General features: G+C 43.6%; 5 protein-coding genes and 1 long non-coding RNA gene across 19 annotated transcripts in view; 2 read left to right on the forward strand and 4 right to left on the reverse strand.

Annotated features, from left to right (window-relative positions):
• Nucleotides 1-403: 403 nt before the first annotated feature.
• On the forward strand, nucleotides 404-5,035 carry Cul2 (cullin 2). Of its 8 annotated transcripts, none has more exons than XM_076436943.1 (8): nucleotides 404-720; nucleotides 1,663-1,858; nucleotides 1,939-2,437; nucleotides 2,520-2,699; nucleotides 2,779-2,997; nucleotides 3,184-3,354; nucleotides 3,519-4,463; nucleotides 4,554-5,035. In XM_076436943.1, the coding sequence occupies exons 2-8, from the start codon at nucleotides 1,740-1,742 to the stop codon at nucleotides 4,683-4,685; spliced, it is 2,265 nt and encodes a 754-aa protein (XP_076293058.1). In that variant the 5' UTR covers nucleotides 404-720; nucleotides 1,663-1,739; the 3' UTR covers nucleotides 4,686-5,035. The 8 variants fall into 8 exon arrangements, with proteins under 8 accessions (XP_076293058.1, XP_076293056.1, XP_076293052.1 ...); XM_076436941.1 differs by having other exon boundaries at nucleotides 404-622; XM_076436937.1 differs by having other exon boundaries at nucleotides 405-972.
• Nucleotides 5,036-5,096: 61 nt separating this feature from the next.
• Nucleotides 5,097-7,114, reverse strand: LOC143215128 (uncharacterized). Its single transcript, XM_076436964.1, has 3 exons — nucleotides 6,720-7,114; nucleotides 5,934-6,136; nucleotides 5,097-5,863 (listed from the first exon to the last, which is right to left on the reverse strand). Exons 1-3 carry the CDS (start codon nucleotides 6,931-6,933, stop codon nucleotides 5,519-5,521), a joined length of 762 nt encoding a protein of 253 aa, XP_076293079.1. The 5' UTR covers nucleotides 6,934-7,114; the 3' UTR covers nucleotides 5,097-5,518.
• Nucleotides 7,115-7,839: 725 nt separating this feature from the next.
• On the reverse strand, nucleotides 7,840-9,470 carry Prbp (Prenyl-binding protein). Its single transcript, XM_076436973.1, has 4 exons — nucleotides 9,315-9,470; nucleotides 9,088-9,150; nucleotides 8,751-9,008; nucleotides 7,840-8,292 (listed from the first exon to the last, which is right to left on the reverse strand). Exons 1-4 carry the CDS (start codon nucleotides 9,353-9,355, stop codon nucleotides 8,211-8,213), a joined length of 444 nt encoding a protein of 147 aa, XP_076293088.1. The 5' UTR covers nucleotides 9,356-9,470; the 3' UTR covers nucleotides 7,840-8,210.
• Nucleotides 9,471-13,448: 3,978 nt separating this feature from the next.
• LOC143215167 (uncharacterized) lies at nucleotides 13,449-17,544 on the reverse strand. 2 transcript variants are annotated; one of them, XR_013010303.1, is made up of 4 exons: nucleotides 16,593-17,544; nucleotides 16,060-16,471; nucleotides 15,651-15,970; nucleotides 13,449-14,882 (listed from the first exon to the last, which is right to left on the reverse strand). It is a non-coding gene; the product is annotated as an uncharacterized LOC143215167 (long non-coding RNA). The 2 variants fall into 2 exon arrangements; XR_013010302.1 differs by having other exon boundaries at nucleotides 13,449-16,471.
• On the forward strand, nucleotides 15,883-24,332 carry LOC143215160 (RING finger protein 207). 5 transcript variants are annotated; one of them, XM_076437037.1, is made up of 9 exons: nucleotides 15,883-16,041; nucleotides 16,226-16,477; nucleotides 17,027-17,175; nucleotides 17,418-18,202; nucleotides 18,816-19,163; nucleotides 19,564-19,849; nucleotides 20,260-20,643; nucleotides 22,118-22,389; nucleotides 22,471-24,332. In XM_076437037.1, exons 2-9 carry the CDS (start codon nucleotides 16,251-16,253, stop codon nucleotides 22,684-22,686), a joined length of 2,667 nt encoding a protein of 888 aa, XP_076293152.1. In that variant the 5' UTR covers nucleotides 15,883-16,041; nucleotides 16,226-16,250; the 3' UTR covers nucleotides 22,687-24,332. The 5 variants fall into 5 exon arrangements, with proteins under 5 accessions (XP_076293152.1, XP_076293146.1, XP_076293150.1 ...); XM_076437031.1 differs by having other exon boundaries at nucleotides 22,118-24,332; XM_076437035.1 differs by having other exon boundaries at nucleotides 22,121-24,332.
• Nucleotides 19,319-24,431, reverse strand: part of Mtpap (mitochondrial poly(A) polymerase) — a 76,502-nt gene continuing 71,389 nt past the window's right edge. The window contains exons 9-11 of one of the 2 annotated variants that reach the window (XR_013010298.1): nucleotides 23,675-23,967; nucleotides 23,316-23,549; nucleotides 19,319-22,866 (exon numbers count right to left, since the gene is read on the reverse strand). The gene's annotated coding sequence lies outside the window, so the exon portion shown is untranslated. Of the gene's footprint in view, nucleotides 22,867-22,946; nucleotides 23,550-23,674; nucleotides 23,968-24,431 lie in introns of those variants that run through there. The other variant, XR_013010299.1, reaches the window with a different exon arrangement.

Below are 24,431 nucleotides of genomic sequence, written 5' to 3' on the forward strand. Positions count from 1 at the left end.
GTGCAAGAAAGAGATGAAACAAAGTTTTCGGTACAGAGGCGAAACTCACATTTTTAAAAATCAACGTCCCCGCACATATGTCTGTATAAATTAATAGGTCCACGAATGCCCATAAAGAAACCTTTGAGATTTTCTATTGTTCAAATTATTAACGCTTTACATACCGGCATTACTATTGATAATATTTGAAAATCTATTTGTTGACAATTGTTTTCTATCATATCCATGGTGTAAGTCATGACATTTCAAATATTGCCGCGCTTTACAACGTTTCCGATTTTTCTTCATCCAGTGGTCCAGAGAAAGGGATGAAAATGTGATGAAAATATATATACGAACCAGAGAGTATGATCATAAAGAAGCGACAACATTTTCCGCGCGTAGTGTATCAAGGTTACTCAGTTTAGGGATACAAACGATATCAAAAGTTCCGACAGAAGTTTCGCCCCGTTGCGAGAGCGCTGGAGAGCGCTCTGTATTTATAAAAAATAAAATGGAGTATTCTCTATATAGAGCGGGATTTCTAAGTCAATCCGCGCTACCATCCTGCATCCCCCCCAAAATCCCAGAAAGTCAAGAGCAAAGGGCATAATGGCTCTGCGACGTTATTGAGAAATCGGAGGTATTTAGTTCGGTGCAGTTCGGTGTGCCTTGTAGAATTGTTTGTCCATCGCATAAGTAAATCGAGAACATATTCTTGTTCGTCCATGGTTTGAAAAAGTGAGAGAAAAGAAAGCACGCGAGGGAAACAAAAAAAAGAAAAGGGAAACGAGAGGGATAAAGAAAGAGAGAATGTGTTTGATGAAAATGAGTCATTGTAAATGTCATGTAAATATTTTGCGACAGGGAATGATTCCGACGGGATACCAAGGTTAAGAGTGCCGGAAAGATTTTTCTTAACAGAGATCCGACTCGATCAGTAATCGTGTCTCTCTATACACACGCACCGACCACTCTTTCCACGACTTTTTGGTTAGTGGTTCCGATCACGACCATCTGGATATGGTACTGTGGTACCAGTCAGCTGTAGTTCGTAACACGCGTATACGCGTGCAGCTTATCGTTCGTTCGACGATCGAATCGAGACGTCACAGCCAAATGTATAATCCGATAGATAACAGATCGAGATCCCGATACGAAAAATGATACACGTCTAACAATCGTTAAAAACAATCTCTGATCGTCCGAGACCGAGACCTGCACGGCGCTATTTCGAGTGTGCTGAATCGGTTCGATTTCGTCGCGATACAATAATTCTATATACCGAAAAAAATCATTCTCGTGCACAACAAAAGAAAGGTGTCAAAAAGATACTGCTGCTGCTGTGGTAGATGGAAAGGGATATTATAACTGCGAAACGGGGAAATGCTTAGCAACGTATTTTCGCATTTAATGTTATTTTTGAACCGTCGATGTAGAAAATTCGTGAACAAAGCGTTGTAAACTCCGTCTGTCTTTATCTATAGCTAAAAGATTATTCTTGGAGTGGATATTGCGTGCATAGTTCTTTAAACGTCTTTCAATTTCGTGAGTTTTTTTTTGTCGTTTTTGTCTGCGAGCACAGTGAGAGAGAAGATTCTACGTATTTTGTCACTTTTCTTTGTTGTTATGTAAATGTTTGAAATTTTGCATTGTCACTGACCGAATTTTCTTTTTTTCTAGGTTTACTAGTTCGGTATTTACATTGTAGAATCTCTACACAATTGATTGCTCAGCGCTCTTTCGATTGTGGAAAAAGGATGTCATTGAAACCCAAGAACATTAATTTTAAGGAAACATGGGAAGCATTGCAAGAGACTATAAAGAATATAATAACATTGTCTAATGTTCCACGTGCGGTGTGGAACGACAGATTCAGGTAGTTTGTGCGTGCTAACTGCTAATCGAAAATTCTGAAATCCGCTTCGATATAAACAAGTGATCTATGTTTGATTTCAGCGATATTTATTCTTTGTGTGTTGCTTATCCAGAATCGTTTGAGAACGAATTGTACAATGAAACGGAAAAGTTTCTGGAGGAGCATGTCTGTCAGTTGTTAACGACGGTGTCCGCCGAAAATGAATCTAATTTGCTGCAAGCGTATCATCGTGCTTGGTGCGAATACTCTCAGGGCACCAAGTATCTGCATCGCTTGTATTTGCATCTGAACGAACATCATATTAGGAAGCAAAAGTTTTCAGATGCTGATATCATTTATGGCACGTCTTCCACAATGCCTAATTACCAAGAGCAACTGCAAGTAGGCGAGCTCGGATTAGATATTTGGAAGAAACGAATGATCATGCCATTAAAGAAACAGTTGGTATCACAATTGTTAGACTGTATTCACGCGGACAGAGTAGGCAAAGCTCAAATAACAAACACAGAAGTTATTTGGGGTGTTATACATAGTTTTGTTCAAGTTGAAAAGTACAAGTCGATGGTATTAAAGCTGAAAGTAATTATTCACATTTCATTTTCCAAGTATTCCCGGATTGTGTATTCGATTACGAAAGTATATTGTTCTTGTTTTATTTTAGTTGTACCAAACGATATTTGAACAACCTTTCCTTGAAGCCAGTGGAGAGTTTTATACGAGTCAAGCATTTACCCTGCGACAAAAGTCTGACGTACTGCATTACATGGTACAAGTTTCGTCTCAACTTGCCCTGGAGGAGCTTCGCGCTCATAAGTTCCTTCATTCAAGTTCTGTGCCTAAAGTACGCACCTTTTCTTATGCGTTACACACTTATCCAATTAATTTAAAGTAGTTGGTTGTTCGACAGTAATGATTTGCAGGTGAAAATGTGCTGTGAGAACAAAATGATAGCCTCGTGCGTATTCTGGCTTCACACGGAAGCGGAGAGTATGATAGAGAACGAAAGTAGAAAGGATCTATCGCTCTTGTATCTACTGTTAAGGTCATTGCCCGACGGTTTAACTCCTATTGTAGAAAAACTTACCGAACACATCATTCAGCAGGGACTGAAGGCTATTGAAAATGTACAGGGTGACAACGTGAGTGAAACGATAATACCGAATGCAGATTATGGGGTGATTCTCGCGTAAACAGCAAGAATGAGAAGTCAATTGTCAAGGAATATTTATTCTAAATCTATTTATATTAAATTCGTATCGGCAGTTACACGAGAATTCCTCTTTAAAGTTACTTATAAAACTGATGTATTAATCTCATGAATCTAGGTACATACACAATTCGTAGAGAGCATGCTGGATGTGCATAAAAAATATTCAGAATTAATCAAAGAAGTGTTCCAAGCTGACTTAATGTTCGTAGCGGCTCTTGATAAAGCTTGCTCGGCGGTAGTGAATCATAAGACAAGTCCACGGCAGCCAGCCAAAGCACCGGAACTAGTGAGTAACCGAATGATAGTTTCTAGAGGTGTACGAGAACTCGAAAATGTCGGATAATATTCAAGGATCCTAATATGCTCGAGAACCCGTTCTCGCACGCCTCTAGTAATTTCACCAGTTGCCATGAATGACAATCCTTATGGTTCGGAACGTGTCCATTTCAGTTGGCTAGATACTGCGACTCTTTGCTGAGGAAATCGGCCAGGGCCGTGTCAGAGGGAGAAGTTGAGGAGAAACTAGCGAATTGCATCACTGTGTTCAAATACGTCAACGACAAGGACGTCTTTCAGAAGTTCTACGCTCGTATGCTGGCAAAGCGATTGATCCATCAGCTATATCAGTCGATGGACGCGGAGGAATCGATGATCGAGCGTCTGAAACAAGCTTGCGGATACGAGTTCACGAACAAGCTCCATAGGATGTTCACCGACATTTCGGTGTCGGCGGACTTGAACGCTAAATTTACTGCTAGTTTGCGGGAGAGCGACAGGGAGAATCAATTGCGCATAGGTTTCTCGGTGAACGTGTTGCAAGCGGGTGCGTGGCCGTTGGCGGTTCCTCCGTGGCAAGGACCGTTTCACATCCCGCAACAGCTGGAGAAGGCGATACAAGCGTTCGAGACGTTTTATCATGCTCAATTCAACGGCCGGAAGGTCACTTGGTTGTATCACCTTTGTCAAGGCGAGCTCAAGTTCAATTACTTGAAGAAGCCGTATCAAGTGACCCTGCACACCTACCAAATGGCGTTGCTGTTTCTGTTCGAACACTGCAACTCAATACAGTGCCGAGAGGCTGCGACCTCGCTACATTTGTCACACGACCAGCTAATGAGACACGCATCTAGTTTAGTAGATAGTAGAATTTTGAAGAAGTCTACGGAGGGAGATCTAGAGGAGGATACCGTCCTGTCGCTGAACTTCGATTATACGAATAAGAGAACGAAGTTTCGCATAACCGGTTCGTCGCAACGGGACGTGCCGCAAGAGAACAACGACTCCGAAGCAACGCATCGCAGTGTCGACGAAGACAGAAAATTGTACCTGCAAGCAGCCATAGTCCGTATCATGAAGAGCCGTAAGATTTTGACACACAATCAACTGGTACAGGAGGTAAAATAATTTATTTCTCCATCGTTTTTCTATTACGCTTTTGCGAGAACATTATATAATGATTGAACGTCGATGGTGTACATGTTCCAGGTACTCAGTCAACCAAAAGTAACGTTCATTCCCTCGATTGGCATGATCAAAAAGTGTATCGAAGCCCTCATAGATAAGCAGTATATCGAGCGCACGCCGAACAAGGCAGATGAGTATTCGTACGTCGCATAATTTCAATGTACCATCTGTCACCATCATTAATTTATTTCGTTTGGGATGCTCCGCTTGATCGTTCACAATATTACGAAACCCTTTTGCTAATACTTACACGAAACTACAGTCGACTGTCGTATAGATATTTCTTAAAGGAATAATAAATAAATAAAAAAACAAAAAGAAACAAAAGAGAAAAGAGGATTCGTTGATAATGCTCTCTAAACAGAATCTCTCGAATGGAAAGATCAGAAGAAGCATCCTGAAATACTTACTTGCTCCTGAAAAGATCAACCGATTCAATAACTTAGTTGACTCAATGATTTGTAATATATGCACACCGAAATAAAGCTAACGTTACTATTTTACGTCGGGACGATTTCTTTTTCGACGGTCTCTCATCTCCCATGGATAGATATTTTAATTTTGATTTTCTTTCTTAAATGTACAATCACTGTTGCTTCGCGCGGGTTTCGTCGAACGGGAAGAATCAATTTATACATATATTCTTACAAAATCTACATAACAATAGTCAAAGTACTTTTAGCGTTAATTTTCCATTCGATGATAAAAGTCTCTGGTCCCTCGTTCTTAAATGATAATCTCGATCAAAACTGGTAGTCATATTACTCATTGTACAGGGTGAGGCAGCAATTATTACCATTTCAATATTAATTTCCAAATTTCGTGTGTTCAAACAATAATTGCCATTGCTTCACGCTGTATTACATAGTTCAAGTGCCATCGCAAAGAATTGTTGCATCAGACATTCAAGAAATATACTTATATTATACGAATAGAAGGAATAGTATTGGCGCGCTACACTACTGTATAGGCATGCATTGGTAACATTAGGAACGTGGAGTTTTCAGTTGCAACAGCTCCGGGTCCAATAAAGGATTGTCATCTGTCTCCGACTCCAGTGCCTTATTCATACTGTTAACCACAAGAGGCGACGCAGTGGCAGTATTACTGTACGGTGAAAAGCCTGCCCATTCCATGCCAAGATATATGGGCGGTGGGCTTCCCAATGGTGGTTCCAACAACAAGTGATCCGACTGTTGTTGCTGTTGTTGTTGCTGTTGCTGTTGAACTTCTTGGCAGTCCGATGGTGGCAAGTGCGATGGCATGTGAGTGGTTACTTTGCATTGTTTCTCTTGCTTCCGCCACTTTGCCCTTCTGTTTTGGAACCACACCTAGCGGAACAGTGAACAATGACACACCAATGAACGATTACATCTTGCAGCGATAGAAATACAATAGTACCTGCACTCTGGCTTCGGTCAGTTGTATACGTAGAGCAAGATCCTCACGAAAGAATACGTCAGGATAGTGTGTCTTCTGAAAGGCTCTCTCCAGTTCCTCCAGTTGGAAATTAGTGAAAGTGGTGCGGTATCTGCGCTGTTTTCTCTTACCAACACCGGAAGACTGTCTGTCTTCGCTTCCCGGGCTCGGCGAGAAGTCGTAAGCTGCAATCAAGCACGGTAACGCTCTTGGTAGAGGTGTGCGAAAATCCGAGAATATTGGGACGGGTCGAGAACTTTATTCGGGATCGGGACGGGCTCTCAAGAACTTCGGAATATATCGGGATAATACATATATTCGGTATGTTCGAGAATCCCAACTCGTCACGTCCCGTTCCGACCTTCGAGTACCCGGCATTAGAGAACCGACATTTCCGGGTTCTCGCATACTTCTGGACCTCGGCGATCACAGTGATCTCGGCTCTCTCATTACGAAATCAACTACAAGAACACTACCGCAGAATCGTGTACGGCACAAGCCTAGAGGCCCGAGGCATGGATCAACGGATGATTCCCGAAGTGATCCGCGCGTGGCGCGCCGTGTTTAATCACATTGAATTCACACGAGGCAAAATGGTTCATAACTGTTAAACTGATTACCACTAACTCTATTTAAAACAAGGGCTGCCGATTCGCTTAATGCATTTAGCAATAATTTAATTGAGGACTGCCCCAACTTGCTGCGGGCCGACAGGTAGAGAGAGCGCCAGTTAATTAAATCAGGTCTGGGGTGGCAGGGTGCACTTACAGAATTTTGTTGGAAAGCAAACCGAGGAAGATTGCGCGCCTATCAGACCAGCCAGAGCCGTCGACTGCAGATCTCCACCGGGGTTGATCTCGTCTGGCACACCAGCAGAGGCGACGATCGCACCGGCGGATACCAACGGATCACGGGGTGCACCAACCAAAAACAATTGTCTGCCACTATCGTTGCCACCGTCGTCTTCCTCCTTTAGATCCATCGCGAGATACTTCGCCGAACGATAATCGTTTTAACTAATTATTAAACATCGGAATAGGCTGTCCGGTACGACGGACCGATGAAGGATAGGCTAATGGTAATTGAATCACTACCAGGTTGAGAAGTTCGTGTGGGTACCACAGTGGCTCCGCAACTCCCGCTATTTCTTTTCTCTTTTCCTCCTTTTTTTCCTTACACCTGTGCGATGCAGACAGGGTAGGGGATAGAGTATATTCAACATGAACTCCCTCAAGAGGGGTAGTGAAGCCTCAAAAATGTATTGCTTGTACACCAGGAATCAATAGCACGGGTGTACAGGGGGGCGAAGGTATATATCCCAAGCTTTTCTCATTTATTTTATAGAAATCGCGAAACCACGATTCAAGGGGCTGCTGCAATCAGGAGCTCCAGTTTTTAGTAATTTTGGTGGAGCAACGATAAGCAATTAGAGATCAAGCACGTTATCAAACTTGTTCAAAACTTATGATCGACCTATACTCGTGTCAATTGACTTTTACACTGAACAATAAAACATCTATGTCTTTCTTACTATTCTAATAAAAACGATCAAAGGATTTGCAATAACAAAGAGATGGATTCTCACACTCTAATCCTTCTTACAAGAGCTGTAGCACAAGTAGCTCTCTTTAATTTTAATTAATCTTCTAGTCTTTCAGTAGCCATCGTTTAGGGGATTAGTCCTTACAGTTAGGATTTGTTTTGTTATAAATATTTACCGTCACATATCATATAGAGATGCACCCTAATTCTTTCTTTTCAGTAGACGGAGGGTGCAATGAACTGAAGAAGCAATAAAAGAAATGTAAAATAAAAGTTTCGATGACTAAAGATTTGTTACAACATTCATTTATAAAATAGTTAGTAGGGGTAGCATATAAAATACACGTTTTGTATGTATATGTATATATTGCTTTGTTATAGCAGTGTAGTGTATTACAATATGTACAAAAATGACTACATCCATCCGTACTTAATAAATTAAAACGCAATGTGCTGTAAAGTGCACATTTAACAATATTATAATAAGTCTTTGTCAGCTTATTTAAAAGTCACAAACATGTGCCACTTGTTCTGCCAAGTGAATCTCGTGAGAAAAATACATCTAGCACGTGCATATCACAGTAGGTGCATAAAGTAATTCGTTCAATATGAACTTTTGTTTAGAATCGTTGTAGTCTCTGTATTCCATCTTGTATTTTGTGCATCGAAACGTATTCGTTGGACCCATGTGTTGACGCTTGGATAGAATAGAGATCATTAGATGTAGAAAAGTCGAACTTTGCTTGTGGAGACCAGCAGATCGTCGTCGAAAAATTTTGTCTCTATTACCACATTGCCGCTAGAAACAAATTAAAAAGAAAATTACTCGACTAAATAATACAGTAACAGTAACTAACGGACTGTGAATTTTATGTGCTGCGTTGCAAGATATTAAAATGGAAGCACAGAGTTTTAAGAGGGTAGACTTGTTTCCAGGATTGCAAGGATGCAGAATGCGTGTTCCAACAAAGGTGGGGTTTATCAGTAGTCAAAATCGCTAGATAAAAGATCAATCTAGTCTGTAGTTACCCTCCAAAGTCTTATTTTTACGTTTACGAGGCGTAATTTGCATTATTCTGAAGCACAAAGCTGCGCATAGCTATGTTGATAAAGCTACGACAGAGCTACATGCTGTCGAATGCAATTTGGAAACGAGTCTACCCCTTAAATTATCGTTTAATTCCTATTTCTGTTGGCATAAAGAAGTTATAGATTCGCATAAACATTCACAGCTTAAAAATGATGAAAGTATAGTACTTTAACACATTGGCTGGCATCATTTGACTTTCCGGCGCAGCTTGGATTAAACTCTGCCATGTGTTCGTGCTATTTGGTATGACAAAACCAAACTCGAAGAACCATTCTTCCAAGCAGCGTCCTTTGAACAGCACTTTTTGTTCTAACCTAAATCTCTCCATAGGTTCGGCTGAACTGAAATTAATCTCACGAGAAACTGCTCGACATTTTAGAATCTTCTTGGGAACTCTCGCTTCGTGCTCTACTTCAGGTACGGATCTTAAAAAATATATATTTCAATGTAAACAAACAGTACAACATTAGTATAAAGAACATAAACAGGTTATGTTGTACTTACAAATCTTCGTTGCCTTGCCATAATATTTTCCCACTATCTGCATCTCGTAAATTCATCCAATTTCTGTAAATAACTCAGTCAAGGAAATACTAAACAAATAAATAAATGAAAATATTACAAAATGCGTTGCTGCGTTTATTTTCATCTTCTTAGGTTAGGACCTATAGAAGCATGCACGAAATGACAAACTGTTCGAGATTAAACTTAAATTTAATAGAAAAGGATACACTTGGAAACCCTTTAATATATCTTCGCCCCGTGAAGGCATGGTTAATTTCAAATTCCGTTAATTACTCGTTTTTATTACGCGGGCAAATACGTATCGAATCGATCACACGACTATCGATTCCCAAGTTAATTTGCATCAGAGAGGTCTCTGCAAAGAGAGTGCTCACCAGTGCTCACTAATCGACCTAATGGTAAATGCGTTTGTCTACAAGTTTTAGCGTTCCGCCGCGGATGGAGCATCCACTTCCACGTCGGTAATGAATCAATATTTCAATAGGAATTTACATTATCGACGACTGTCTGCATTATCGACATTATCAACATCTGCCACAAGATTTAGATATTCAATTTTCGCTGTTTTCGAAAAAATTTCGACCGCTTGGTTCTTATAAATGATTAGAATATAAGTTATGTACATGTACAATACAGTTTATGTATAAATCTACAATGAATAAATAAAGACAATATAATAAAAAAGGTATATCTGCTTGTATATATTTATTGAACCATCAATTTCTCCCGAACATCCTCCTTGTCCTAGCGTTATATAACTGATTTCCGCAAAAACGCAAGCCCGTCTAACTTGTCATTGGGTTACTCTACTGATTCGAAATTGCAAAAGTAACGAAACTTTGATTATCATGTTCTCTTGATACAAATTCAATTTTCGGGATTTTCGAAAATTTTCGCCAATTTTCGACTGTCTGACTTGGCGTTGACTTATACTACTGAATTTCGTGCCACCTCTTTCGATATCATGTTCTCCTAATACTTTTTCAATTTTAGAGGTTTTCGAAAAATTTTCGAAAAAAATCGAACTTTGTATTAGGAGAACATGATATCGAAGGAGGTGGCACGAAATTCAGTAGTACAACTCAACGACAAGTCAGACGGTCGAAAATTGGCGGAAATTTTCGAAAATCTCGAAAAATTGAATTGGTATTAGGAGAACATGATATCGAAGGAGGTGGCACGAAATTCAGTAGTACAACTCAACGACAAGTCAGACGGTCGAAAATTGGCGGAAATTTTCGAAAATCTCGAAAAAATTGAATTTGTATTAGGAGAACATGATATCGAAGGAGGTGGCACGAAATTCAGTAGTACAATTCAACGACAAGTCAGACGGTCGAAAATTGGCGGAAATTTTCGAAAATCTCGAAAAATTGAATTTGTATTAGGAGAACATGATATCGAAGGAGGTGGCACGAAATTCAGTAGTACAACTCAACGACAAGTCAGACGGTCGAAAAATGGTGAAAATTCTCGAAAATCTCGAAAAATTGAATTTGTATTAGGAGAACATGATATCGAAGGAGGTGGCACGAAATTCAGTAGTACAACTCAACGACAAGTCAGACGGTCGAAAATTGGTGAAAATTCTCGAAAATCTCGAAAAATTGAATTTGTATTAGGAGAACATGATATCGAAGGAGGTGGCACGAAATTCAGTAGTACAACTCAACGACAAGTCAGACGGTCGAAAATTGGTGAAAATTCTCGAAAATCTCGAAAAATTGAATTTGTATTAGGAGAACATGATATCGAAGGAGGTGGCACGAATTCAGTAGTACAACTCAACGACAAGTCAGACGGTCGAAAATTGGCGGAAATTTTCGAAAATCTCGAAAAATTGAATTTGTATTAGGAGAACATGATATCGAAGGAGGTGGCACGAAATTCAGTAGTACAACTCAACGACAAGTCAGACGGTCGAAAATTGGTGAAAATTCTCGAAAATCTCGAAAAATTGAATTTGTATTAGGAGTACATGATATCGAAGGAGGTGGCACGAAATTCAGTAGCATAAGTCAACGACAAGTCAGCCGGTCGAAAATTTTCGAAAATTGAGTTTCGTATTAGGACATGTTAGTGAAGGAGGTGGCACGAAAATTCAGTAGTACAACTCAACAAGTCGGACGTTTGGGAAAAATTGGTGGTTGAATAAATATATACACAGACTCTCACTTCTTTATTACATTGTCTTTATTTATTCATTGTAGATTCATACATAAAATGTACACCGAAATGATACGATGTCTGTACTAATCTTGTTTGTGTCCTAAAGTTTCGAGATTGTACAAGTACTGCGAGTACAAGTATATGCGAGTAATTAAAAGTTAAATGAGTCTGCGGATCAATGGTGTGTATGGAATCGTCTTTTATATGCCGCATCCGTAAAAAATTTTCAAGCTACAGTTACACCAACACCTACGGTGGCAGGTACAGGGACAAGCATACTGATCTTGAATGGGACGCGAATACCATGAACCACGTATCATTAACGACCACGTCTACCACGAGAATACTGAGCATAGGCGCAATGGAAGAAAAGAGCCGCAGACGCCGCCGGTTAACTAACTTTCAAAGAATGGAACGCTATTCCGCGGGGAACTGCCTGGGAATGTAATAACTTCGCCAGTGACTTTCTACAGGCAGCTTCAAAATCCCCAAATGAGATACAATACCGATCCCATAGGAATAACATTGCTCTTACTAAATTCATACCTTCACAGTCTGATCGCCGAACACGCAGAAATGAAACAATATATTCGTGGAAGTCTCCTGCTATTTTCAAATTACTTTCTGCATTTTAGACGCATATGTGCTCATAATATTATAAAAGTGGTCTAAGTCTAATATTAACACTAAATGAGTTCCATACAACGTTGAAATAACAAGCACCATCTAACGAGAGACTCTCCGATTTAATCTTGGCGTTTTAAAAAGTCCACGAACGAGACGTTTTCTAATTTAGACCTTCACTTTTAGAGAAGCCTGTTCACTAAAGTTCAGGTTCCGCCGATAATCGTCAACGCTACATTAAACGAATATTAATAAACTCAAACACGGTGAAATTTCATCGGTCGATCGGATCACACGAACGGGAGACTCTGCACATTCGATATCGGTGAATGGAAAGCGCGTGGAACACTCTCGACCAAGTTACAATGACGCGTGTGTACACGCGCACACCAGCTCGCGAGCATATACGAGCGCAACGCACGTAGGCCAAAGAATTATCCCTGTAACTGCGCCGGAGTTACTTTTAATTAATCGAAAGCCACGGGCGTATATTAATTCTCGCGAATCCGTGATGACGGAAAAATTAAATAGCGTTTCGCAGGAGCCACCCCTTGAAAGCTGCAGCATGGAGAACGCCCTCGCGGGAAATTGCGGCTGTTCCGGGAGAATCGACGCATTCCTTGCACCCCACTGCAGTTATTACCGCTACGCCGGTTATGAGCTTCGGGCCGCCTTGATTATTACAATTTTGCAGTTTTCGAGCAGCTCGCTAGACACACGAAATTAACGCAACTATTTACTAATTTCTGAAAATTTGGTGGCTCGCAGCATTTTAGCCAAACTTCTCCGATGATCATTGAAAGGAGGGTTCTTTTTAAAGATATGCATAAAATTAAAAGTATTGCTAAAGGCAAGTAAAACCTTTCACTATTGGTTTTTTTGTAACAAATACCTGGTTCTATATACGTAAAAGATTTACTCAACTTTTACTCTCATTTGCAATAACCAATTTTTATGCATACGTGTCTGGAACACTTGAAATAATGCGGTTCGCTTATTCTGTTGAAACGGACCTCGTTCGAGGAAATACAGCGCACACAATTTTAAGTAATTCAGAGTCGGACATTTGCATCGCGGTCGAAGGTACACTTGATGCAAGAAACCTCGCAGTACAATGACTGTTGCGCCATTCAGCAGAGGGTTGGTCTGGAACCCGTGACCCGTGGTGCATCACAAAAGGACGTCGGCGAAGATGAGGCTCGAGACTGGATCATACGAGGCATTACAGAAATGTAGACGCAGTAATTTCCTTGATGCCTTCTACAGGGATAGGTTTTTTGGACCGGTTCCGGTGCAACTCGAAGGAGATGTACATTGCGGTTACCGGAGAGGGGATGGAGGGTCGTGGAATTAGCATTCACTGACCCATTCGAGGGTCAGCTATCCACTCTTCGGTCGACGGATATTTCCCTGGCACCGTAGGCCGTGTTTTTCTCCAGTCGAACGCGTAGCATATCGGACTTCGGGGGTTCCGAACTAATTCAATGGTCTTGGATACTATCAGCTAGCGCTCATGAGGGATTATTAACGAAATAACTACCCGCCGCTGCATTCAAGGCGCCCAACAAAGGAGCGTATACATTGCTATCATCATCAGTGTACTGTGGATTTTGCGCATTCGCGAGGAAGTGCAAGAATGTGGCTGAACATTCATAGTGCACAATCTTTTGCATAAAAATCCACAGTCTTGTGTTTACAATTTTTTACACACAGATTGTTACAATGGTTGAAAGATTCGAATTCGATATAAAGTTGGAATTCATTAACTCTCATCCGTCGCTTGTGTCAATTTGACACAGTCGACACCGAGGGACAGAGCGACGAATGAATTTGGTACACCTAATACAATACGCGCCGGGAAAGAATGTCCGAGACTATTCAGGAGTTTTCCCCTCAGCGTCGCGCGACAATCGGAAGTTTCTACTGGTCCTCGGCGCCCGTATCCGTTGGCGGATTCTCATTACCCTTGAGGAGATGCTCAACCGCGAAACGGTTAATTAATTAGGACAGTTTGATGTGGTTCCGGATATATGCAGGTTCAGATCCAGGTCCTGGTTCTAGGGTGCCAATCGGTCGATTCCTGGCTACAGATTGGCGGTCCAAAGTGCACGTTTCCGATGCGTCCTTCTCCGGTAGGATCTTTTAAACGATCGATAGGGGGCTGGTGGGGTAGTGTGGTGCTCTGGTTCGCTTGCAGGCCGGCCATTGTCGCAGACAAATAAATCCTGGAATCCGAGCGGAACGATTAGATGAAGGTCCGTCCAGTCGTTCTCGCGGAATCCGCGGGCGATAGAGAAACACGGAGAACGAGAAAAATGGAGGGGTTGAAACGAGGGAAGATCGGGAGGAGGGTGGGGTGGAAAAAGGGAATGATCGTCTGGCGAACGGAGACAGGAGACGCGGGGAAAGATAGCCGGGAAGGAGTTAGCGTGCTTATGCAGTCGCCAGCCCGCTTTTGTAGGTTACAAGGGCGCACGCTCCCTGCGCCGGGGAAGGGTGAAGGGCGGTAGGACAAATTTAGTATTACGTCCCGTTAATATCGTGTGGCGACGAGTGGATGAAAACTGCGGAACGAAAAGCCGTCCGGATACAAAGGGGATATGCATAATCCCACTTCCCTTCTCTCTTTCTTTCATTTTTTTTTTGTTACCGTCCCTCCATCCTCGAAACTCGTCCCTTCTTTCTCTCTCTTTTTTTTACTGTTTTCCACCGCTTTATATACGAGAGCCCACGCTCTCTCCCGTGCAGAGTCGAACACGCTCGTCTCTCGGTACCAGTAGCTCGCACATGTACACGTCGGCAGGTCGAATGTATATATATCGGGCATATAGATCCCTGCAGGAGTGCAGAAAACGGGGTGACGGAGGTGCCGAGGGGCGGCGACGCCGGGGGTTGCCACTCTCACGCACATAGATCCTAGCCCGTGGCACCAACACCCCTACAAACCGCTAACAGCGATGGCTTCAAACCCGCTGGCTCATCTGAAACACAACAACCAGTTAGACCTCTGCACAAAACATAGTAGGATGGGGTAGTTTTCTAAAAAGAGGAGAATAGGGCTACAGTGATTCCACCCGCCACGCCTAAGAAAACTTTTCATGCCTGTTGTCCTTAAGTCTTTGTCCTTGAAGCCACTGATCTATACAAAATTCGGATGTTTTATCGTATGCAAAATATTATAAGTAGACTGAGCATTTTATGCATTTATGGCAAAAACCAGTAAATTGAACATAAAATAAAAGGAAGATCAAATGTGCCTATAATCATGAAAGTGGTCTAAGTCACATACATATATTTCTTGTTTCGAGATATTTAAAGGAAAAGGATTTTAACACTACATGAATTCCATATGATGTAGAAATGACAAGTACTATCTAACGGTTCATTTATGACAATATTGTAAAAATTAAATTGAATTAATTTAGTTCCCTTTTCTTGTAATTGATGCAGGCAATGTTTATTTTGCATAAAGATCCGCTGTCTAGTTATCACTTTCAAAGAAAGGATGAAGTAGGTACATCCTTTACCAATAGGATGTTTAGGTATGCCATTCTAGTTTCTCTAGAGGCGTCACATGAATTACAATGACTATATGTGCAACTAGATAGCAGTATATGGAATTACATTCGGCTATTGAGAAACTATCTAACGTAGACCCTTTGGCGGACCCGATAGTGGTCTGAAGGGATTTTACAAGAGAACGGTTACAGTATTAGCGGGCATTACACGTTGAGACATAATTATCGTACAATGGTGGATTAATCCAGTGATTTGTTCGTCGCTCGCCGGGGGGATGAAGTTGCCATAGCCATCGCTGGCGGGCGAGCACGTAAGCGCACAACCACCCTCTCGCGCTTACGTCAGAGGAGGGTCTGTGTGTATGGAGTGACAAGGTCTCTGTGTGTGCACGACGAGCACACACCCGCATAGCCGCGTGCAGCAGCACAGCACAGCAGCCCGTCCCCTTTTCTCTGTATACGTACCACCCCAGCGTGGAAGTGTGCGTGATTGGTGGCACCTCAGTGACGTCAGAGCCGATCGTCAGGCGCAAACGGGGTTGCCCACCAAACTACGTTAGAATGACGAGCCGATAAACTATCCATCAGGGTTTTCTGCGGCGGGCGGGCCAACGGTCTTGGGGTAAACACAGATACCTACACGTAATTTTTACTTTACGTTCGCGAAAACCACCCCCGTGTGCTTGTGCTTCTGCGACGGGGGTAGCTTGGCGGCGTTAAGGGTGTAACTAGATCCGGTGAAATGTGAAACGTCCAAGGAGTGTCCAGGAGAGGGTCGGGTGGTCTGAGTGCTCTCTGGTTTCCAGGTGGCCGCCGTTGGTTTGGCCGACGATGGCGAGCTCGGGGTCGGCCGTCGACGGGGTCGGTGTCGGCGTCGGCGTCGGCGTCGGCGAAAGCGTCGGTACGACAGGTATACCCGGTGGCGGACCCAGGAACCCTCTGATCTGCACTGTCTGCCACGATTATTACAACGAGCCCTGTCTGCTGTCCTGCTTTCACACGTTCTGTGCTCGCTGCATCCGTTGCATCGATGGAAAGGTCATCTGTTCTATCTGCAGGTAGATCACAACTGGTATTGCATGGCATCTTCAGGGTGGGCGACGATCCCTGGTTAAGTTTGGCTAACATATACAACTTACATTGTCAATGCGTACACACTGCGAAGCACATTACCTTGTTAGTATATTGTCGTACGCAGGAGTATCAGTTTGGAAATACTCTTGCGAACCACACACCATCTGAGATCTTCTGTTCCTCTTGCTATTCGCTTCGTGTTCTCTGGTCAATCTGGTACTCGAAGGGCCTCCGTATACTTTCCAATGCAGAAGCTAGAATTTTATATTTACGTTAATCTGAGTATGATCATTCTAATTTTGTGAGAGACTTTGATTGTCGCTTCACTGCGAGCACCTGTTCCATGCATGCATGTTGTGGATTACCATGCCCTATGAAACTACTTCGACTCACACTGTAGTAACTTTTTGAAACCTCCGTTCCCTGTCGAGTACGCTGTATCTAAAAATTTCTAATGTCTCCATGAAAGTACCTTTTCTAATTTGATGCTTTGCTTTGGCTTACTAAAATATAGAAAATGTTACTGTGCACAGGCAACAAACGCAGCTGAGTGATGGAGCACAACTACCACCGTCCGATCAGCTGATGCGTCAGTTAGTCGAGTTGGCCAACTCGAAGAACCCACCATGTGCCAACTGCGATAAGCGAGACAAGTCTACCATGTTTTTTTGTACAACATGTGGTGCGTAACAGAAATTTGTACCAGATAACTAGACTGCGGATCTTTACACATTTATAGTATGTGCACACTTTTAAAATACAAGAAACACCATAAGGAATTTTCTAGTTGATAAATTGAACTTGTTCCTCATCCTGGTTTTCCTATAATAAATAATGAAATTTAGAATTTGCGTAAAGACCCACAGTCTACCGATAACATTCTATCGACATTATGCCTCAATACATATGCATAATCTTCTCCAGGACAAGCCCTCTGCACACACTGCAGAGAGCACACGCACCGTGCAAAAATGTTCTCCTCCCACGAGGTGGTGCACATGAGCAAGTGCACCAAGGACACCCAGCGTCGTTGTTCAACCCATGGGGAACAGTACATAATGTTCTGCCAGACTGCGAAGTGCATGCTCTGCGCTACCTGTTTCCGTGACACACCAGCCGAAGCCAGGATACACTGCGTGGACATTGAGAATGCTTACCAGCAAGCATCGAAGAAGATGGAGAGAACGGTGAAGTCGATCAGGGAGCTGCAAGCTGGAGTGGAGGACGGAGTGAGGGCTCTGATGTTGCAGTTGAAGGAATTGCAGCACAATCTAGAGTCCGAGAAGAAGGCGTTGAACTCTTTCTGCCAGGGCATGCAGGAGGCTATAACCAAGACTCATGGGAGCGTGTTAACAGAGCTCCAAAGACAGTTCGAAACAAAAGACAGAATGGTTCAGACTCAGCTGTTGTCGCTAGGTAGCGCTCTTCCTGTATTACGGATGCACCTGATGCTGTGCACCGCGTTCACAAGCAGCGCGACGAAATACCAATTTCTCGAGCTAGCCCATCCCATGCTGGAACGATTGAACCGTGTCGCTCAGCTCGGTCATCCATCCAGGCCGCCGCTAATGACCGCCTATCCAAAGACCAACTACAGAAACGAGTTCGCCAGGGTGATGCAGCCGTTCGTAGGTCAGGCACAGACCCCGAAAGAGTCGTTATACGATCAGACTCACGGGATCATCCAGCCGGAGCCGCCGGTGATTCAGGTAGCTAACCACATTCGGCCTGGCCAGCTCTCTCGACTTACAAACTCTCTCCATCTTTACGTTCATATTACAAGTTTCTTTTTCACTGCATTTCTCGTGCACACTTCTGTGTAAGTATTTTCGTTGACAGGATTTTACTCTCGATATAATATGATGTGGCTTGTACTTGGTATATGGTGGTAGTCCGTAGCCAGATTAGAACTGTTGTACTGGGTGTTCTCGGCTGAAAGGAGGACCTAGCTCGGAGCTGGATTTGGTAGCGGTGATATTGTCGAAAATAAAAACCAGAGAGTATCATCGGTGCTCCAAGAGGACTCCTTCGATAACTAACTTTTTTCGTAGCTAACAAGTTCTACTTTTGTAATCGGAGAGCTATAGAGACCTGTACCGATCGTTGGAGCTAATTACTGCTAAATCCACTCTGGAAATACTGCCACAGAACATCCAGTACGTTCACGTAGCGCAACTGGCGGTACGCCAGACCGACAACTTTCGTTTCCCGCTAGTATTCTTAGCAGGATGTGTTCTTAGTCAGACGATTTACTCAGACCCGTATCGATGATACACGATCGGATCAACGATTAGAGATCATACGACGCGTTTTATTTCGAAGCAGAGCAGCAAGGCTCCGCAGAGGATCCCAACGAAAGGTGGAATGGATGGTGAACCATTCACCAATCACTGTAGGACATTCGACACTCGGCTCAAGGAATTGAACCAGCAGTTGCTGATGGTGAAGGAGCGTTTAGGGGAGCTTCATCACGACGTGTCTCTGTTGAGAAGGGCCAACGCTCCACCCCTGGGTCTACGCTACGAGCACGTGGTCAAGGACTGTCGGCTGTTGGAAAGACAGTTGGAGCACCATCAGTTGGAATTAGAGAAGCTCAGGAACGTGTTCGACGGCTTGTGGGACGAACAGTTGTGTAGGATTCATATGGAGAAGGAGATCTTCCACTCGCAGGTACTATAAGAAAAAGAATTGTATCAGATAACATTAGATTTTACAGTATCAAAAATGCAGAAAAAGAAAAATTGACTTTTTGAAAATTAAAAACCATGAATAGCCCCTCGAGAGTCCTACAATTTGGTGCCGCTAATTTGTTTATAAGCATTAGAGATGATATAAAAGTCAACCTTGATTATTTTTTCAAATAAAATGCAATGACCCACATTACAAAGGTCATTCTACTCTGCATATCTTGGGGAAGAAAAATATGCACAGTGCTATTAATGGTATTCGTCGATCATGAATTGTAGATTAGGTCCAACGTAGCCACTGGTCTAAATTCAGCTGGTTTCCCCTATTTCGAGACGAACCACGTGTACCCTTGACTTGATCGATTATTTCGATGCTGTTTTAGATGAACGACATACTGTCCCTGAGGAACCAGGTGAAGCAGTTGCAGAACTTAGCCCAGCAACTGGAGCCATTCATAAAGTCCTACACGACGGGAGTTACAGCCGGTGAAGTCAGCATGTCGGTCTCAGACGCGGCATGCAATCAGGATCTAAAGGTGCTGCTGGATCATCTGTCGCGACTGCAGATGCAGGAACCGCCGCAGCAGCCTCAGACCCAAGCACCGGTCAAGGACATCCGTCAGCCACGTTCCACCGTCACCAGTGCCGACAATGCTCTCTATATGAAAGGTATACAGAACAATCATCAGATCGTGACAACAACATAATGATCTCAATAATCGAAAAATAATACATTCACACATACTCTCCTTTTAATCTTCCTAGTCTTTCAATTGCACATTGTCGTCGTAAATATACGAAATCCACAGTCATATAAAACATAAAAACGTTAATCCCTTGCTCTATGACATTGTGTTATCAAAATCTCGTAAACAATTCTGTTGCTTAGGGGTACAATCAGTATACATATCCTTTTTCTTCTAGGGCGTTCTAAACGACAAAGAAGTAAAGAAAATCGCTAGCGCAAAGGGTTAATCGTTCCCGTCCCGTCTGTTGTTTCTCCACTGCACTATAGGACTGTTAACGCACAAGTGGATTCAGGAGTGTCAGTGGGTGCTAAGTCTGACCGCTTTTTGCAGAAACGAAGGAGATGCCGCCACGTTGTTGCACCCCGTCCAGTATCGGAGCTGTGCTGGACTCCAGCGGAAACATCGTGCTCTACGGGACCACAAAGCCTTCCGAGTCGAAGCGGGGAGCCCTCAGCCAGCTGATTGAGAAGGCTAGGAGTAAAGAGGACCGGAAGAAATCGCCGGGAAGGGAGGACGGCCGCGATCGAAGCCAGAGCCGACGATCGAGGAAATCGCCGGACGGTTCGAAACCGAAAACACCGCCTGGCCATTCGGCCAGCAAGATGCGCTCCCTGTGCCGTTCCCTGAAGGGCGGCAGCGGCGACAATTCCGCGGAAGGCCTCGACCAACCGGATAGATACGCGGACTCCCAGCATCCACAGTCACACACGACTGGTAAGAACAAATCCGTGAAGATCGGTTGCACGACTAACTAAGCGCGATGGTAGTGGGCCTGGATCGAATTAGGACACAGTGACCACGGATTTGCCGATGATCCGACGGAAACTGATGAGACGACTCTCTCTATCTCCCCCACCCCCCTCGCTCTATACATATATCTCTCTTTCTGAAAAAAAACACACACACCACCACAGGACTATGTAGATAGCAATTATAAATTCAATGGAAATAAAACCCTGATGAACGCACACGAGAATTATTATACTTCGTTCGTGCCCAATTCAGGACCATGTGCAAAGTGTTTGTCTGGCTCTCTCTCTCTTTCTCTCTCTCTCTGTTGTTCAGCGACACTGTCCAACATGTAGGGGAAAGTTGATGCAGGGGCAGGTTGATACAATGCAAAATGGAATAATCTGGATCTCATATAAAATGCAATTTTACTGTTATACTCGAGTTTGTTTTAAAGTTCGACTTGTTGGACAGTGTAATTCGTCGGATGAGAATTGACGACGCTTTTTCCCGGAGTACAGAAAAAGTTGCGCGATTGCCTCGAATCGTTTCGGCGAGCACGCGAGAGATCGTTGTCCGTGGTTAAGTTGACAAACAGGTTGATTAAACCGCTCGAGGCTCGTGTAATAAGTTTAACGGTCCGGTGGAATAATTCCTCGCGCGTATAATGAGACGGTTACCTTTGTTCGACGGGCCTCCGGCCGTTCGAGTGTCCTCCCGATCGAACGCCATTAGAATCGCAATTAAAACAACGCGTGCGGGCGCGGGCCGGGATTCAATTAAAACCAGCGCTCGATTGTCTCCGCGGCTCGGCGTGATTCAATGGCATAAAACGATCAGACAAACACCTTTGCGCGGGGGAGTAAATTAGAAACGGTGCTCGTGGTCCGATTGGATTGTCTGTCGAACGTGATTCTGTGTACTCTCCGGCCGCGTCGGAACAATTAATTGTCCCTGGGAGATCAAAATGTGTGAGGCGCCACGGACTATCGGAAATCGAACGTGTTGGGGTAACTTCGGTGCGACGGAGCTCTGGTATCAAAAGCAAGAAAAATATTTCTTTATGCCGTTAGACAGTTTCTCTCCCTCTTTCTCGCGGGGGAGGAATTTAAGGAGCATTTATTGCATGTTCGCTCGCCCGTACACTTTGGCCGCGTTCCACCATCTTTTGCCAACAATTTTCACACACGTTTCTCGCACGGTCTCATTGAAATCGAGGTGGGACTGATATACAGTTACGTTCAGAGCCGGCTATACAGCGGGACAGCAAACTCGATTTGAATAGACGAGGACCTTCGATATTACTTCAACAATTTTTTCCGAACTACAGGGTGTTCGTCGTTTAAATTATTATCCCAATGTCTACCGATTCAGAGGTGGACTCTAGATTCACCTCTAGAACCGGTGACCATCGGTTTCCGTGCATCCTGTACGCACGCTGAAGGGCTGCTTGTTCCAGCAGGAGAAGAAGGAGAGTACCAGCGGATCTCGGAGGCGTCGAGCATGGGCGAGGCGAAGAAACGTGTCCAGGCGCAGGTGCACGCGGTCCCGGACGACCAACCGATCCCGTCCGCGAAGGGCACGAAAGTGTACCCGGCTAGTGACTCGGAGGACGTGTTCTATGCGGACGAAAAAGCATCGACGGAGGTGAGGAGGCGTCGTCGCGCGAGTTGCGACAGCTTGAGCACCACCGGATCCGGCAGCAGACGGTCGAGCATCGCCGATGGGACGGTAGGTCAATCCGGGCAGGAACCAAGGAAAACACTGGTTCTTTTGATCGGGCCTACATCGAAGTCGTCGTCTCTGGTGCAGAAGCAGCGGTCCTGGGAAACGTTCCCCCGGCTCAAGAACAAACGGAGCAGCGAGGGCGCAACCGCATCCCTCGGCCAGCTCAAGAAATCGGATAGCTTCGAGGGACACGAGGAGGACGTGCGCAACTTGGTGGCGGCGGTGCAGGAGACCAGGTCGCATGAGTATCATCACTACATGCAACATCGCCGCCATCACCGAAAGAGCAAGACGAATTAAAGCGCCGAGCCGACACGGGGATAGTCAGGGTGCGGGTTCGGAGAGCTTTCCGAGGTGTCCAGGCCAGATAGTCGGACGGCCCCGGTTTGGTTGTCTGTCTCGGCTGGTGGTCCTCTTCTCTGGACTCCTTGATGGTACCATCGTCGACGGTCGCCTGATTGTAGACGATCATTCGGTTACCTTTAAATGATTGTCGGTGATTTAAAGGTAGCCCAGGATCATTAGATTGTTGCATACGAAACGTCCGATTTTAGGACGCAATTGTTATGGAGCATTTTGATCAAGTAATAGTATTACAGCCAATTTATTAATTTACATTTTAACACTTTACCGGAAGCCTATTAACACAAAATGTTTTCGCACCTCCTTCATGAAATATTGAAACAATTTGTCATGTTTCTTTAACGTTACTGTTACAAATCGGACATTTCGCACGCAACAACCGAATAGTTTGCTTGGAACTAGTCTGGCCCAGAAAATGAACAGAGTGTTTTCTTTTTAGAATTGTTGACAAAAATGAATTGATGCTTAAAACTAGACAGCAGATTTTATTAGGGCTCTTACAAGGAAAACAGCTTCTAAACGACTACTATGTCTCGCGATTGATGCAGACAATTTTTATAACTTACCTCAACGCTAGGGTTGGTGTGAGCTTCTTTAGGGTGGTCCCATTTAGGATTCAAGTCTGAGAATTTTGTTCAACAAGATGAAAATGAGGGCTCAGAAAGCACGTTTAAAATCGTTAATAAAAATGGATCGAAGCTTGTTTACTTACCACACGGAGAGCTCCAGTTTATAAGGAGATGGTTCAATTGAAGTCTGAGCATCTCCATGCCAAAGAGAAACAGTTCTGTTCGTTCTCACTATGGGAAAAATTAAATCGAGGTTCAGAGAATGTCTTTTTAAACACCTCAAGTATATAAAATGATTAGATCCGAGTGTCTCCCTTTAGAATTGCTAATGTAAACGGATTGAATCTTCTATTTACCGTGAGAAGAACTAACACGGATGCTCAATAAGCTTTTTTAGCAATGTCCAGCCCAGATGATGAATGGCTCGAATACGTGACAATTGAGACCAATTGCTGCTTGTGTTCTGGACCCGGTGCAAAGTTAGGCGACACCGGAAGCTTCTTCAGTATTTCACGGAATCACTCGTCCATGGTACTATCATCGACGTTACCAGAACAGAGGAGCACGTTCACTTCCGTTTGTACAGAACTATAAGTTCGCTTTAAGTTAGTCTCTCTCAATGATCTCATCAGTGGCCGGAACAGCGAACCTAAAACACAGTATTTACGTTAGATCGATGATGCTGTCGGGCAACGATGATTTATGCGACATGATGACTCGGTCGCGTGTTCGGCTATCTGGGAGGGAATCGAAAACCCTCCAAACACCTAGCGTACACATTCGGGAAAGTATAATCGAAGGACTATACCTTTCGATCCATTAGTACATTGTTAATTAGTAGAGAAATATTGTTACGCGAAAGAGTTCCACGAGATTCTTTTCGACCATTTTGAGCGTTTTATTAGAGATATACGGACACGAACGATGATCAAAGGGCATTTCGCGTGACGTGTATAAATATATTGTATGCATTGAAAAAGCAAAGAAAAAAAAAATACAAATCGACCGCGATCACGAGAGCCAAGAATCATTCGTCTGGAAGAGAATGACAAAGAGACAGAGAGACGTGCAAGAATAAAAACCGCCGCACCTTCGAGGAAGTGCACCCTTCAA

The sequence above is a fragment of the Lasioglossum baleicum genome, chromosome 13 (assembly GCF_051020765.1).
Source record: "Lasioglossum baleicum chromosome 13, iyLasBale1, whole genome shotgun sequence".
Taxonomy (NCBI): domain Eukaryota; kingdom Metazoa; phylum Arthropoda; class Insecta; order Hymenoptera; family Halictidae; genus Lasioglossum; species Lasioglossum baleicum.

What these genes read in the sequence shown, in the direction of transcription:
- LOC143215160 (XM_076437031.1), top strand. Translation starts at nt 16,251, where the DNA reads ATGGCGAGCTCGGGGTCGGCCGTCGACGGGGTCGGTGTCGGCGTCGGC. An exon ending in AGGAGATCTTCCACTCGCAG is followed by an intron (nt 19,164 to 19,563) that starts GTACTATAAGAA and finishes ATGCTGTTTTAG; the next exon opens with ATGAACGACATACTGTCCCT. An exon ending in TCCACAGTCACACACGACTG is followed by an intron (nt 20,644 to 22,117) that starts GTAAGAACAAAT and finishes TGCTTGTTCCAG; the next exon opens with CAGGAGAAGAAGGAGAGTAC.
- Prbp (XM_076436973.1), bottom strand. Translation starts at nt 9,355, where the DNA reads ATGCCTTCACGGGGCGAAGATATATTAAAGGGTTTCCAAGT. An exon ending in TGGCAAGGCAACGAAGATTT is followed by an intron (nt 9,009 to 9,087) that starts GTAAGTACAACA and finishes ATATTTTTTAAG; the next exon opens with ATCCGTACCTGAAGTAGAGC. An exon ending in ATGCCAGCCAATGTGTTAAA is followed by an intron (nt 8,293 to 8,750) that starts GTACTATACTTT and finishes ATTTGTTTCTAG; the next exon opens with CGGCAATGTGGTAATAGAGA.
- LOC143215128 (XM_076436964.1), bottom strand. Translation starts at nt 6,933, where the DNA reads ATGGATCTAAAGGAGGAAGACGACGGTGGCAACGATAGTGGCAGACAA. An exon ending in TTGCTTTCCAACAAAATTCT is followed by an intron (nt 6,137 to 6,719) that starts GTAAGTGCACCC and finishes GCTTGATTGCAG; the next exon opens with CTTACGACTTCTCGCCGAGC. An exon ending in TGACCGAAGCCAGAGTGCAG is followed by an intron (nt 5,864 to 5,933) that starts GTACTATTGTAT and finishes CTGTTCCGCTAG; the next exon opens with GTGTGGTTCCAAAACAGAAG.
- Cul2 (XM_076436943.1), top strand. Translation starts at nt 1,740, where the DNA reads ATGTCATTGAAACCCAAGAACATTAATTTTAAGGAAACATGGGAAGCA. An exon ending in GTGTGGAACGACAGATTCAG is followed by an intron (nt 1,859 to 1,938) that starts GTAGTTTGTGCG and finishes GTTTGATTTCAG; the next exon opens with CGATATTTATTCTTTGTGTG. An exon ending in AAAATGTACAGGGTGACAAC is followed by an intron (nt 2,998 to 3,183) that starts GTGAGTGAAACG and finishes TCATGAATCTAG; the next exon opens with GTACATACACAATTCGTAGA.